General features: G+C 57.3%; 5 protein-coding genes across 5 annotated transcripts; 2 read left to right on the forward strand and 3 right to left on the reverse strand.

Moving 5' to 3' along the window:
- Window positions 1-1,518: 1,518 nt before the first annotated feature.
- MKK02DRAFT_18602 (major facilitator superfamily domain-containing protein) lies at window positions 1,519-3,668 on the reverse strand (the record flags this gene model as incomplete). The annotated part of the gene is made up of 8 exons (XM_053085978.1): window positions 1,519-1,638; window positions 1,702-1,728; window positions 1,787-1,882; window positions 1,944-2,414; window positions 2,458-2,918; window positions 2,963-3,129; window positions 3,226-3,294; window positions 3,367-3,668. The coding sequence occupies 8 exons, from the start codon at window positions 3,666-3,668 to the stop codon at window positions 1,519-1,521; spliced, it is 1,713 nt and encodes a 570-aa protein (XP_052943025.1).
- Window positions 3,669-5,097: 1,429 nt separating this feature from the next.
- MKK02DRAFT_29120 (uncharacterized protein) lies at window positions 5,098-6,597 on the forward strand (the record flags this gene model as incomplete). The annotated part of the gene is made up of 4 exons (XM_053087717.1): window positions 5,098-5,188; window positions 5,261-5,304; window positions 5,414-5,577; window positions 5,697-6,597. The coding sequence occupies 4 exons, from the start codon at window positions 5,098-5,100 to the stop codon at window positions 6,595-6,597; spliced, it is 1,200 nt and encodes a 399-aa protein (XP_052943026.1).
- Window positions 6,598-7,086: 489 nt separating this feature from the next.
- MKK02DRAFT_39229 (uncharacterized protein) lies at window positions 7,087-7,854 on the reverse strand (the record flags this gene model as incomplete). Its single annotated transcript, XM_053090498.1, has 4 exons — window positions 7,087-7,141; window positions 7,381-7,521; window positions 7,751-7,761; window positions 7,822-7,854. 4 exons carry the CDS (start codon window positions 7,852-7,854, stop codon window positions 7,087-7,089), a joined length of 240 nt encoding a protein of 79 aa, XP_052943027.1.
- A 291-nt stretch (window positions 7,855-8,145) lies between these two features.
- Window positions 8,146-9,391, forward strand: MKK02DRAFT_39230 (putative mitochondrial 54S ribosomal protein YmL47; the record flags this gene model as incomplete). Its single annotated transcript, XM_053090499.1, has 3 exons — window positions 8,146-8,343; window positions 8,541-8,856; window positions 9,099-9,391. The coding sequence occupies 3 exons, from the start codon at window positions 8,146-8,148 to the stop codon at window positions 9,389-9,391; spliced, it is 807 nt and encodes a 268-aa protein (XP_052943028.1).
- Window positions 9,392-9,752: 361 nt separating this feature from the next.
- MKK02DRAFT_39231 (putative acetyl-coenzyme A acyltransferase 2) lies at window positions 9,753-11,474 on the reverse strand (the record flags this gene model as incomplete). The annotated part of the gene is made up of 8 exons (XM_053090500.1): window positions 9,753-9,980; window positions 10,045-10,469; window positions 10,552-10,605; window positions 10,657-10,754; window positions 10,805-10,936; window positions 11,037-11,135; window positions 11,201-11,299; window positions 11,377-11,474. The coding sequence occupies 8 exons, from the start codon at window positions 11,472-11,474 to the stop codon at window positions 9,753-9,755; spliced, it is 1,233 nt and encodes a 410-aa protein (XP_052943029.1).
- Between the last annotated feature and the right edge of the window lie 218 nt (window positions 11,475-11,692).

An 11,692-nucleotide genomic window follows, 5' to 3' on the forward strand; every position in this document is an offset into this window, starting at 1 on the left:
TTGTTTCCCTCGAGTGAAAATCCGGTAGTCGTCAACTCGAGCGAGAACCAGGCACGTGATCGACTCCTCCGCGATCGCGCTACTAAGCGCCGAAGACCCAGTCTTCGCGTGGTCATTCTTTTTAGGCCGATCGTCAACACCGCTCCAGCAACCGGCAGGCAGATCTGTATGTCTGACCGTGCAGACTCTGATCCGAATCCGAAGATGGAGCAGGTCGTCAAGTAAATCTGGCTTTAATGCTGATGAGACGTCGACATAAACGAGCTCTCTCATCGCAGAGTCGTATCTGGTCGGTTCCAGATGTACGGAGACGCGGCGGCAGACGTGAACAAGAAGATGTAGACAGCCGGCCTGGATCTACTCAGGCCTGATGATGACTAGCTCTTCTGACAGGCAGCCATCCGTCCAGCTTATCTCATGTGCACAACGCCAACGGACAAGATCGCGTACCTTACAAAACTTCAGCTAACCAGGACATCTCGCTGGAAACACAAAGGATCGCAGCAGCATATCATCACCGGTCATGCTCGACACGCGACCACGTAGCGTACCCTGACGGGATATAGTCCGCACGGACCCTCTTAATTAACCTCGAGTTTAGGGATCTACCTGGGCGGACGTCCCGAATCGAGTGCGAACCTGTTTATCTCGATCAAGCCGCATCAGAAGGTGGATGGAATGCGAATCGACGCTCCGGAAACGGTGCGTCGAAGGCTGATCATAGTCTTCGCGTGGTCAATCTTTTTGCTTCACGTTGATCGTAGAGGTGTCAGCGATGATCTTAACGTGATGAAATACAGTCAAGGCTCAGGTGATCAATGAGCAGCTTTACGAGATGGAATTCATGGCGGTCTAAGGTCAACTTGACCTGCAACCAGGGCTTATTTGACTGGTTCTCACGACATTGACAACGTCGAGTCTCGACGGCCGGCCAAACCGACGCCGGGTGGGAACGAAGAACTGGACGGCGATGTGTCCGCCATAACGGATGCTGGGTTCAAGCTTCACCGTATACTCACCGAGCGGGTCATCAGTACGTTCCCACCGAACAGCTATTGTGCATATCCGCTGCTGGAGGATAAGTCATGCGTGATCTCGCATTGTGACCTGTGGTCCTGTTGAACGGTCTGATCCGGGCAGATAGACACCCTGTCCGTTTCAGCTACACCGACCACGTAGGGTACCGTAACGGGGAACTTTGCGCACAGACGCACCGGACTGCTTTCAATCCGACTGAGTGGATCCTCCATGAGGACAGCTTCGGATCCACGCCGCGAGTTCCGCTCGGATCCATGGATCACCCTCGAGGCAGAGGGATGAGCGGATCCGAGGTTGCTTGCCGAAGACCCTGGTCTTTGCGTGGTCATGTCTTGCCTTTTTGTCAGTACTCAGTGAGTTCATGTCAAGTAGAAATTGGATCTCGCACAATCAGCCATGCGAGCATATCAATGAAGTACATCAGCGGGCAATCAGTGTGCACAAGCGCTCTCGCCAGCCCAACATATACTTTTAGATACATCACACCTTCCACCTCCTCCCCACCACAAACATTCCCAATCCCGAAATCACACAACACCCCGCAGCGATCCACAGTGTAAAGCTAAAACACTTGGTGCCATAGCACGCCGGGATCTGATCCTCTTTATGTCCGAAATGATGAGGGGTGCCGGGTATTGGCGAGCGATTGGGGCTGGACGCGACGAGGGTGGAGACGAAGGCGTAGAGATACTGCTTGGTCAGCTGTTGTCCTGAGATGGAAGTGATGAGAGGCGTGAGGGGAACATACGGAGAACGCTACAGCGCCGAATGCGGCAAAGTAAGAGATAAGACCCCAGGCGAGACCGAAGCTCGTCGGACCAAAGTGGGCGGAGACGATTGCAGGCTGAATGTCAGCTGGCGTCCCTTCTGCGTCTCACAGGGTAAAGACCGGGCGCTTAACTCACGGTCAGGGTGAACAACGCCCCGTACATGATCCCAGTCCCCGCACTCAACACCCAAAGCCCCCGCTCAGTTTCTAACCATCCCGCACTCCACGCAAACACCCCCGCCAACAATAACGCGCACATCGCATTGAAGCTCGTGCGCAATAATCGGACCGGACGGCGCTGGACGTAGATGTGCACACTGGCATTCATGTCGTTCTGCCCTGGACCGTGCGGCATGGCGACGGGCGTCAAGGGGGGCGCGAGCCAGTCGGCGACGAGGCCGGTGAGCAGGCGGGAGACGGTCCCTGTGAGAGACAGGATTTGGACGTGTTTGTTTCGGAGCAGTAAAGCTTGGGAGGCGCCTGAAGTGGATGATGAGGAGGAGGCGAGAGAGAAGAGCGTGAGGGGGTAGGCGTGGGCTGCTGAGATTTCGGTCGGGGGGAGGAGGGAGGTGAGGATTGTTCCGATCGAGGCGATGATGGTCTCGCTCTGCCGATTAGCTGAGCTTAGTGACCGGAGGAGAAAGACTCACCGGTCCGATACATAGCGCAAGCAGGATTCCGAACCCCCAGAATCCTCCCCAATCCACCAAGAGCCGTCCGACAGTCCACCTCTCCTTCCCTCGAACAATCGCCTCTGCGTCCTCTCGCGCCGCCTCCGGCCCGCCAATAATGAGCGGCGTATGTTCGTCCAGATGCAAGAGATGGCTCGTGGGACTTCGATGCTCGTCATCATCGTCCAGCTCGTCTTGTTCAGACTGGGTCGGTAAGGCGATCGATTGCGGCAGTATCCGGAGGAAGAGCGCTGAGAGGAGGTTGAGGGATAAAGAGAGGATGCCGAGGAAGATGAGGAACTTGATGGGGTCGAGGTCGCCTGAGGAGGATTGGAAGACGTTAAGTGAGGAGAAGGAGGAGAGGACGAGGGAGGAGAGGGAGATTAGCGAGAGGGGGACGGATAGGGATAGTGTGGGGTGAGAGGGGAAGGAGAGCGACGCTAGGGCTTCAGCTATAAACTGGTAAGGATATGTGGGTACGTACCGCAAGTGAGTGACGCAAAGTACGACCCCACTGTTGCACCTCCGACCAAGAAGTACGCGAAGGTGAGCCAGACGTGCACGTAGGGCGTCTCCGGCGTGGCTTTGTCGAGGATAAACGCGAAGGTGAAGTATCCTGCTGCGGATAGCGCAGCCGAGACTAATGAGCCTCTGAGTTGTCAGTACCTGCCCATCGGCGACCAAAGACTCAGGCAGGCAGGCCGGACGAGCCGAGCTGAGAGCTAGGGAGCTAAGTGTTGGACGTACATTCTAGGTCCATGTCTATCCGTGACCGATCCCAAGGGCGCAGCCAACAAATACACTCCTAATATTCCTCTACACTGTCAGCTCCACTCTTCTGAACCTCTACCAGGTGCTCCTTAGCCCCTCAAGAGCAGGCAGACTCACCCAACCACAATCGTCTGCGCCTCCGGACCCCCCAAATCCAGCCGTTTCGCCACTACAGGCCCATACGTCGGCCAAACATACACCCCATTCGCCTGGACCGCGCTCAGCACGATACATGCACACGTCACCACCGTCTGTGCCCGGCCGGGGAGCTTAAAGTGGAGGAGACGATGGTAGAAGGGTCGACGACGAGCGAGGATGGCGTCCATATCGGGCGGTGCGAGCGGGGAGAGGGGCGGAGCGGGGGGACGCTCAATATCGTATACGGTGCCCGGCTGGACTGGGGCGGCAGGGGATGGCATGATGTGGGAGAGATGGTAGGAGGTAGATGGGGAGAGAGGGGTCAGAGATGGTGGGATGTATGGAGGTGGTGGTCGGACGAGCGCGATATCCGGGTAAGATCCGGATTTGGGGCTCCACAGATCATATCTTGCTCTTGTCTGGCTCATTCGGCCGTTTCTGATGGGACGAATTGACTTCGACCTGGCTGAGGCTGGATGTAGAGCAATGGCTCAATACTGACTCTGACGCTCTCCAGCTCTCGACGCTGATGGCCAAAATCGCTTCAGCAACAAAGGCGGATGGAGGGCCTTCGCGGTGCTTGCAAGGGGGTGTGACTGGTGAGGCTGGTCAAGCGATTAATATTATCATACATAGCTGAGGGGTACGTCTACCCCTGGACGCCTTGCAGCTTACCCATGACTGCTGTCTTGGCCATAAAGCGCACTTAGTGGCTCGTCCTCATCCGGCTCGATTGAGCGCTGAGCTCCTCATCATATCTCACAAGACTTACACCCAATCGAGACTACTATGATACTCACAGGAGCCCCGCTCTGAGCCCGAAGGTTACGATGGACCATCGAGCTTCAAGGCAGGCTTACTCCTCTTCTTCGGCGCATGTCTTGTACTGCAAAGGAGATCAAGTGATACAGAGGTCGACGAGAGCCAGACCGCATAAAGCTATCGGAACGAGCAGTAAAATTCTTGCTGCTTTGGCACTGGGACCATTGCGCCTCAGGCCTCACTCGTGCACGACTCGGTCTCGGCTATCATCTGCTGTGCGACCGGCCATAGCTCGGCGTCGATCGCAGGTACAGTGAAGCATCTCTTGGCCTCGAGCGCCAGGGAGCGATTCCTGTAGCCTCACACCTGAATTGCCTCCGCCCTGGTGCGCAGTGACAGGGCAGAATCGCAGTCGTTGAATTGCATTGCATGACGGCAAAACCGAGTGAATCAAGTGGTCCTCGGTTCGAACAGGACAAGGCTCCCACTTAATTGAAAAAGGGTTCCGGCTCAGAGCCGCAGGATGACGAAACGCCCTTTTTGGGTCTGGACATTGTGTACTAGATGCTACTGTGCTTCTGCCTACTATCTGCCCTATTCTTGTACATAGCCAAGAGGGCTTATTTGCACGTATCTTATAACTTTTGGGTGAGACAGGTACCACGTCAACGTGTGATACTTCTACTGCGGAATGTGGTTCGCGGAAGGAGTATCCGCATTCCTCACTACTTTTGAGAGATCGGTCTCAGCTCAGGGCGGAGCACGAGTTTTGTCCCAAAGCAGCAACTTTTGGCTTTGGCTTTGGCTTTGGCGTATGTACATATCTTCGTTCCATCCTTCTCTTTCTTTGCTTGTCTCACTTACATACATACCATACCACAGCATTCCTGCGTCCGTCCAGGTGCCCTCATACATTTATATAGGCGTGTGAGAGAGACTGGGTGCAAAATGCCATCTCGACGAGGAGGGAACAGGGTGGGATTGCCCGACCCGTCTACTTTGGTAGATATAAAGCCGGACGATGGTATCACGTTCAAGGGTGAGTAGTCTACTTTCCCTCTTCTGTCTGACTGGTCTTGTACGACGATAAGGATGCAAGCTGATCAGATAGAACGATACAAGGCAATCAAGGCGATAGTGTACGAGTTGGAAGATGTACGTATCTCCTTCCTTCTTCCTCGTGGCCTACGCCCGCCTCGGATGTTTCTCGGGCGCATCAGGCGGCCTTCAGGTGGACTCCAGGCTAGAAGTGCTAATGAAACAGGAAAACAACCTGGTTGCTCTCAAAGTCGCCCAGACACGAGCGAGGATAAGCATGCTCCGTACGGAAATGGCACTCCGGGCCGAAGAGGCCTTTTCGAGGGAGATGCACATGGAGCGGGAGAGGGAGAGGGATATGGCGAGGGACAGGGAACGCGATCGGGCTCGGTAAGTCTTGCTTTCAGCCTTTATTTAGATCCCATACGACCAACCGCCTTGGTACCGCTTGATTTCCCCATACCTGCCTGGGATTGTTTGGTTTGATCGGATTCTGGCTGACGATACAGACATAATCGCGATCGCGATGCCTATATCAACCGCTCAGCTTCCCCACCCCTCTCTACCGCCGTCCCGGCCGGCTACCAAATTCAGTACCCGTCCGGACCGCAGACGGCGCGCCCGCTCCCCTCGCGCGGCACACACGGTATGAACCACTCTATCGACGCGTATCATTCTCCAGGGCAAGGGCTTGGGCAAGGGCGGATGCAGCCTGGCAGGGTCCCGTCTGGATATCGGGCCGCGGAGGACCATGACGACCGGTATGGCTTCAGCCACGGCAACGGTCACCATCACGGACACGGACAGGGATATGGACAGGGGTATGGGCATGGGTACGGTGATCCCAGTCCAAGGCAGGGCCAGGATAGTCTGGCGTACGGACACCGGAAGAGTAGGGCGTATGAGGAAGACCCGTACGCCCGCGGCCACAGCAATGGGAAAGGAGGGGGAGCGGGAGCGGGAGAAGGAGGGAGTGCGCATAGGCGGAATGGGCATGGGAGCGCCACTGCGAGTACCGGCGGTGGAGGCGGCGGCGGAGGGGGAAGCGGACACTATCCGTCGCACAGCCAGGATTATCGGCGGGAGCAGATGCCTGCCTTGAGTACAGGAATGGCGGGCGGACAGGCATCGGGATCGGGCTCGGCGTCAGGCTCCGGGACTGGGACCGGAGCGGAAAGGCCGTCACAGAAGCCTCCGGCGGATGAGTCAGCGCCAGCACTCGGTCCGGCCAAATCACCCGCTCCGGTATCGGCACCAGCACCAGCGCCGGCCCCGACACCGACACCGGCAGCAGCACCAGTAACGCAGGCGGCGGCGGTCGCGCCAGCGCCAGCACCGGGCCCGTCCAGGTCGCCCGCGAGGGGTCCGAATGGCGAGGAGGATGAGTTGATGGAGGATGACGAGTACTAGATTCGAGGGCGGGCGGATAACAAGGGCGGGCGCAAGATGGACAAGGACAAGAGGGGAGGAGGGAATGATATGGGGTTGACAGCGGAGTAGGGCCGGTGCAGATCGATTAACTAATTTGATATATGGTTCAAGTGCCCGCTGTATATCTCAGTTCGTTGAGCGCACTGGTGCTGTCGATGTCACCGTCATCAGCAGCCCAGCCCACGATACCCCTTCTTGCATCCATGCTGCATGCGATGATCCGCCGTACGGGGGGTCTCGGACTCGCGATCGACTGCGTGCTGCTTGCTGGATGCTGGAACAAAGGAAGCGGCCGTCAGAAAGGGCGTTCTGCCTGTCTCGCCCCAAGATCTGTAACGCGTACCCCGATGCCCAATGACACCCAGACTTGACCCAACTCGCCACGCTCGTCAGTGCACCACGCATCCGTTGACCAAACCCCGAGAAGTCCAAGAAAAACCATTGCTCATCCCTTGCATACTGCTACACCTAGTGCGCCTTGACTGGTCCCTCCTTCTCTGCCTCGGCAACGAATTGGCGGATGCTACGGGAGTCAGCTTTAGCACGTGTGGTACATCAATCGGACAGCGGTTCTCCTCTCTCGCTGTGATTCGTCTTCCTCTCCACCTTCTGCCCCATACATTCTCCCACACTCATATCCCCGCTTCTCCTCCATATCCACCTCGTGACCCTCCCTAAATCCGTTTCCCTCATATCCTGCATTACGCCCCGCCAATCTCGGTGCCTACACCCTCTCTCGCCCTGCCCTGGGCGCAAACTCACAAGTCCTCCTCTGCCTTGCTAGTCGCCGTGATAGTCTGGTCCTTCTCGATAGGCGCGGGCCTGACCGGTCCTGTTGGCTTTTCACCGCCTGAAAGCTTGCCGTATGCGATCGCGCCGGTAGCTACCATCGTGCCGAGCGCGCTAAGGGGGTCAGTCTGGGGTCCTGTAGCACATTCCGTGTCGCCGGTCGCCAGTCCGCCGTTTGGTCCTGCAACCCTGCTTTCCCCCACTTTCCCCTTGCAACAATCGGATCTTTGACCGAGAGCCGAAATAGTAGCTTCTCCAAACCCGACGCATCGAAGCGATCCGAGAGCTCCGTATCCTCCTGACCGCAAGTCGATATCCGGAACAGAGAATAGTCAAGACCTACAGGTACTCGTTCTATCTCGTCAGCTCCAGCTCTCGCCTTTGCTTAACCCCGGCGCAAGCTTCGCAACTCACCTTAACGACCATTCCAGCGATGTTGTAGGACATGACGGGCGGTTCTTTTGGTATATGATGGGATGGGTAAAGGATAGCTTTGTATCAACAGCTAATATATAGGCGGAAAAGGCAAGCAGCAGCAGCTCGGGCGCGGGCGAGACGCCACGTGGAGGTAACGCCGACTTTTCCCGATCTAGCTCTGGCTGGTGCAGCGAGATTTCAAGTCCACCTTGGGCGTATCTAATCACATCACTACGATAGCTACATCAGCATCTTATACATCGCCCCAGTCAGCCACTCAAGCGAAGACAAGAGAGGACCGAGCAAAAGCTACCTGCAAACATGTTCACCGCGCTGAAATCTCCCCTGGGCGCTATCCTGCGCCCATCATCATTCGCTTCGTCCTCGCGGGTCACGCTTGCTGCGTTTGCGCAACCTATAGAGAGCACTCCATGGGCAGGTGCGGGGCAGGTACGGTGTAAGAGCGTGTTGGCGCCTAGACGGATGAAGTACAAGAAGGCGCAGAAGGGACGAGTCGGGGTGAGTGTCTACCCTTGGCTGGAATCCGCTCCACGCAGTCACGAGGCGACTGAGGATCATGGAGAGACGGCATGGACGAGTCGAGATCCAGCCTCCAGCCTCCAGCCTCCAGCCTCCAGCCAACGAGATCATATTCATATCCGTCGACCGGTGTCTCATCACACCTGTACTTATGCATGCGCTGACGATAACCCCAGATACCCACTGGCGGCTCCCTCAAAGGCTCCACGCTCGAACACGCCCCGTTCGGCCTCCGCCTCCTCACTCCCGCCCGCCTCACCGCCGCCCAACTCACGTCCGCCCAAGTCGCCATCAAGCGGCGTATCAAGCCCGTCAAGGGCGCTGAATGCTTCTTGAGGGTGTTTCCGGACGTGGCGGTGTGTGTCAAGGGAAACGAAACGAGGATGGGGAAGGGGAAGGGAAGCTTCGAGTATTGGGCGTGTAGGGTCCCGGTGGGACGGGTGGTCTTTGAGGTGGGGGGCGGAGGGATCAGGGAGGAGATTGCGAGGCAGGGTGAGTTTGGGTGAGAGTATGGGATCTGTGTGTGATGTAAGGGTGGCGGAGTACTGGATGGCGAGGGAACATCAGGGATAGAGAGGGAGGGAGGTCTGGGATGGCTATCATTGAGAAGGGGAGCATCGCGGGACTTGGAGGCGGAGCATGGGTGTGACAAGGAGATAGCACAGAGGACGGACAACCCCAGACAACACTTTCAGACGATGACTCACCCTCGCATCCTCGAGCTGACACCCCAGCCCTCCGTCTAGCCCAAGTCAAGCTCCCCGCCCAATCAGAATTCATAACCCGCTCCTCCCCCGCACGACTCGGCACCCTCACATCCCCCTCCCTCGGCCGGCCACCCGCGGCCCTCCCGGCCCCGGCACATCTGGCAGCTATGGATGCGGCCGATGAGGGCAAGGCGCCCGGACTGGTCATGGCGCAGGAGGAACGGAGGGTGCAGGGTTTGGGGAGGGTGGAGGATGTCTTGAGGGGGATGGAGGGGTTGAGTTTGGGTAGTAGTGAGACGAGAGCGGGGGGGGCGGCATGAATGTCTGTGCTTGTGCGAAGGGTTCAAGGGTTCAAGGGGAGCCCATAGGAAGGACAAAACTATCAAGGCATCGAGGAGGTATCCTATTGCTGGATATGGAGAGCAAGATACACTCTCAAGCACACACTCTCAAGCACAAACTTTACACTCTCTCGATGGCGAGTCCCATCAGTCAACTGCAGCAGATAGCGACAGGCGAATAAGTCTCGACCATGAGGCGCAGGGTATCTCCTCAAATTAACTGCTCACACCCGCATACACCACTCGACTCGGAAGAACCTAGACCATCGTTCACGGAATTCTACAACTGTCCCCATTACACTCCCCATTCCTTCTCCCTTCCCCACTCCTTTTCGCTCCCCTAACACCTCTCGAGGATGACAGCAATCCCCTGTCCACCGCCAATACAAGCCGCGCCTAGCGCCCACCGCTTCTCCATCCTAATCAAGTTGTGCGTGAGATTCGCCAGGATCCGAGCGCCCGACGCAGCGAGCGGATGGCCGACCGCGATCGCCCCGCCAAACATGTTGGTCTTGTCATTAGGGAGGTCGAGCTCCTTCTGAACGGCGAGCCACTGCGCCGCGAACGCCTAAAATTCATCAGCTCCCCTCTTCCACTCTCACTCCTCCGCCAGCGCCAGGAAGCAGACTCACCTCGTTGACCTCAATAATATCCATATCCCCAATCGTCTTACCGACCCTCTCCAGCGCCTTTCTCACGGATACCACCGGTCCAATCCCCATAATCTCCGGCTCGCAAGCGGACCACGCGTACCCCGCGACTCTTACCAGCGGGGTCACGCCAAACCGCTTCATCGCTTCTTCCGACATGACGACGTTGGCGGCGGCGCCGTCGCAGATCCCCGAGGCGTTCGCGGCGGTGACGACGCCGTCGCGCGCAAAGACGGGGGAGAGCTTGGCGAGTGATGCGGCGTTGGATTGGGGGCGGGGGTGCTCGTCGGCTGTCAAGGAGGAGGGGCCCTTGCGGGATGGACGGAGGGCGACGGGGGTGAGCTCCGAGGAGAAGGCGCCGGCGGAGAGACCGGCGGCGTAGCGTTCTTGGGATTGAAGGGCGTACGCTGAGGGTCAGCCGGGGACTTGGTCAACAGATAGCGGGGTGAAGATGGCGGATACGGAGAGATTGAGGGGTGGTGGACATACCGTCGCAGTCTTCTCGGCTGATACCGTACTTCCTAGCGAGATTTTCCGCCGTCACTAGAACGTCAGCTTATGGTCTAAACAGTCATCGGAAACCGGTTAGCTCACCCCCCATAGCTGTCCGCTGTCCAGTCGGGTTCTGATCAATCAGACTCGCAGCCAGCGAATCTTCCAATTTCAAATCCACCCCGTACTTGGTCCCAAACCTGCCTGTCAGCTCTGATCTTTCGGCGTTGTAGAGATCCGGTGAGCTTACCGGGTAGCGCCAGACAAAGTGAACGGAGCCCCAGACATGCTCTCTGCTCCGCCAGTCAAGCAGACGTTGGCGTCTCCTAGAGCTATGTTCTGGACGGCGGTGATTACTGTTTGGAAGCCTGAGCCGCACAGCCTATAGCGTCAGCTGATTGTTCCGACCGGTCCGATAAATCCAGCTGAGCGACAGGTATCATTCTGGTGCTTGTATCCCATCTTGTGACGAAGAGACGTACCGGTTCTCGGTGAGTGCGGGGACGGTCGGGCCCAAGCCAGACAGGTGGCCTACGTGTCTCGCGAGGAAGGGAGTGGAGTTGTCCGACTGAGTCACGCCTCTGTGCGGAGTCAGCTCAGACTTCGGACCGCGCCAGATCCATCTCCAGGAAAGTCGTGAGCTCACCCGAAGAAGACCTGGTCCACCTCGACGCCCTTCGGAAGCTCCGCCAGAGCAGCCTTCCCAGCTATCCCACCCAGCTCGGACGCTTTGAAGTCTTTCAAGCTACTTTGTCAGCTTAATTTCCTATGTGTCTTCGGCCTATACGGGAGGAGAGAGTGGATGGATGGTGCAAAGCTCACGATCCACCATAAGCCCCAAACGGCGTTCGCTTGGACGCGACGATGAATGCCTCTGGGCGCTGTACGTGCGATACGAGATTACGGAGTGAGGATTTCATATTGAGTCGCTTCGGGGGGATGTGCGAGTAGGGGGAGTAAGAGTGAGCTATAGGACGAATGAGAGGTAAGATGTTAGTAGCGTCGATGATGAGTGAGACCAAGTAAGCAACAAACTGATGCTCGTGCTCGGAGAATTCCTGCGTGGACAACACCGGCAACTCCGATAGCCGCGACCGGCCTTTTGCCGGCTACGCGTTGGCCACGTGTCGTCGGCGAT

The sequence above is a fragment of the Dioszegia hungarica genome, assembly GCF_025882075.1.
Source record: "Dioszegia hungarica strain PDD-24b-2 chromosome Unknown MKK02contig_19, whole genome shotgun sequence".
NCBI lineage: Eukaryota > Fungi > Basidiomycota > Tremellomycetes > Tremellales > Bulleribasidiaceae > Dioszegia > Dioszegia hungarica.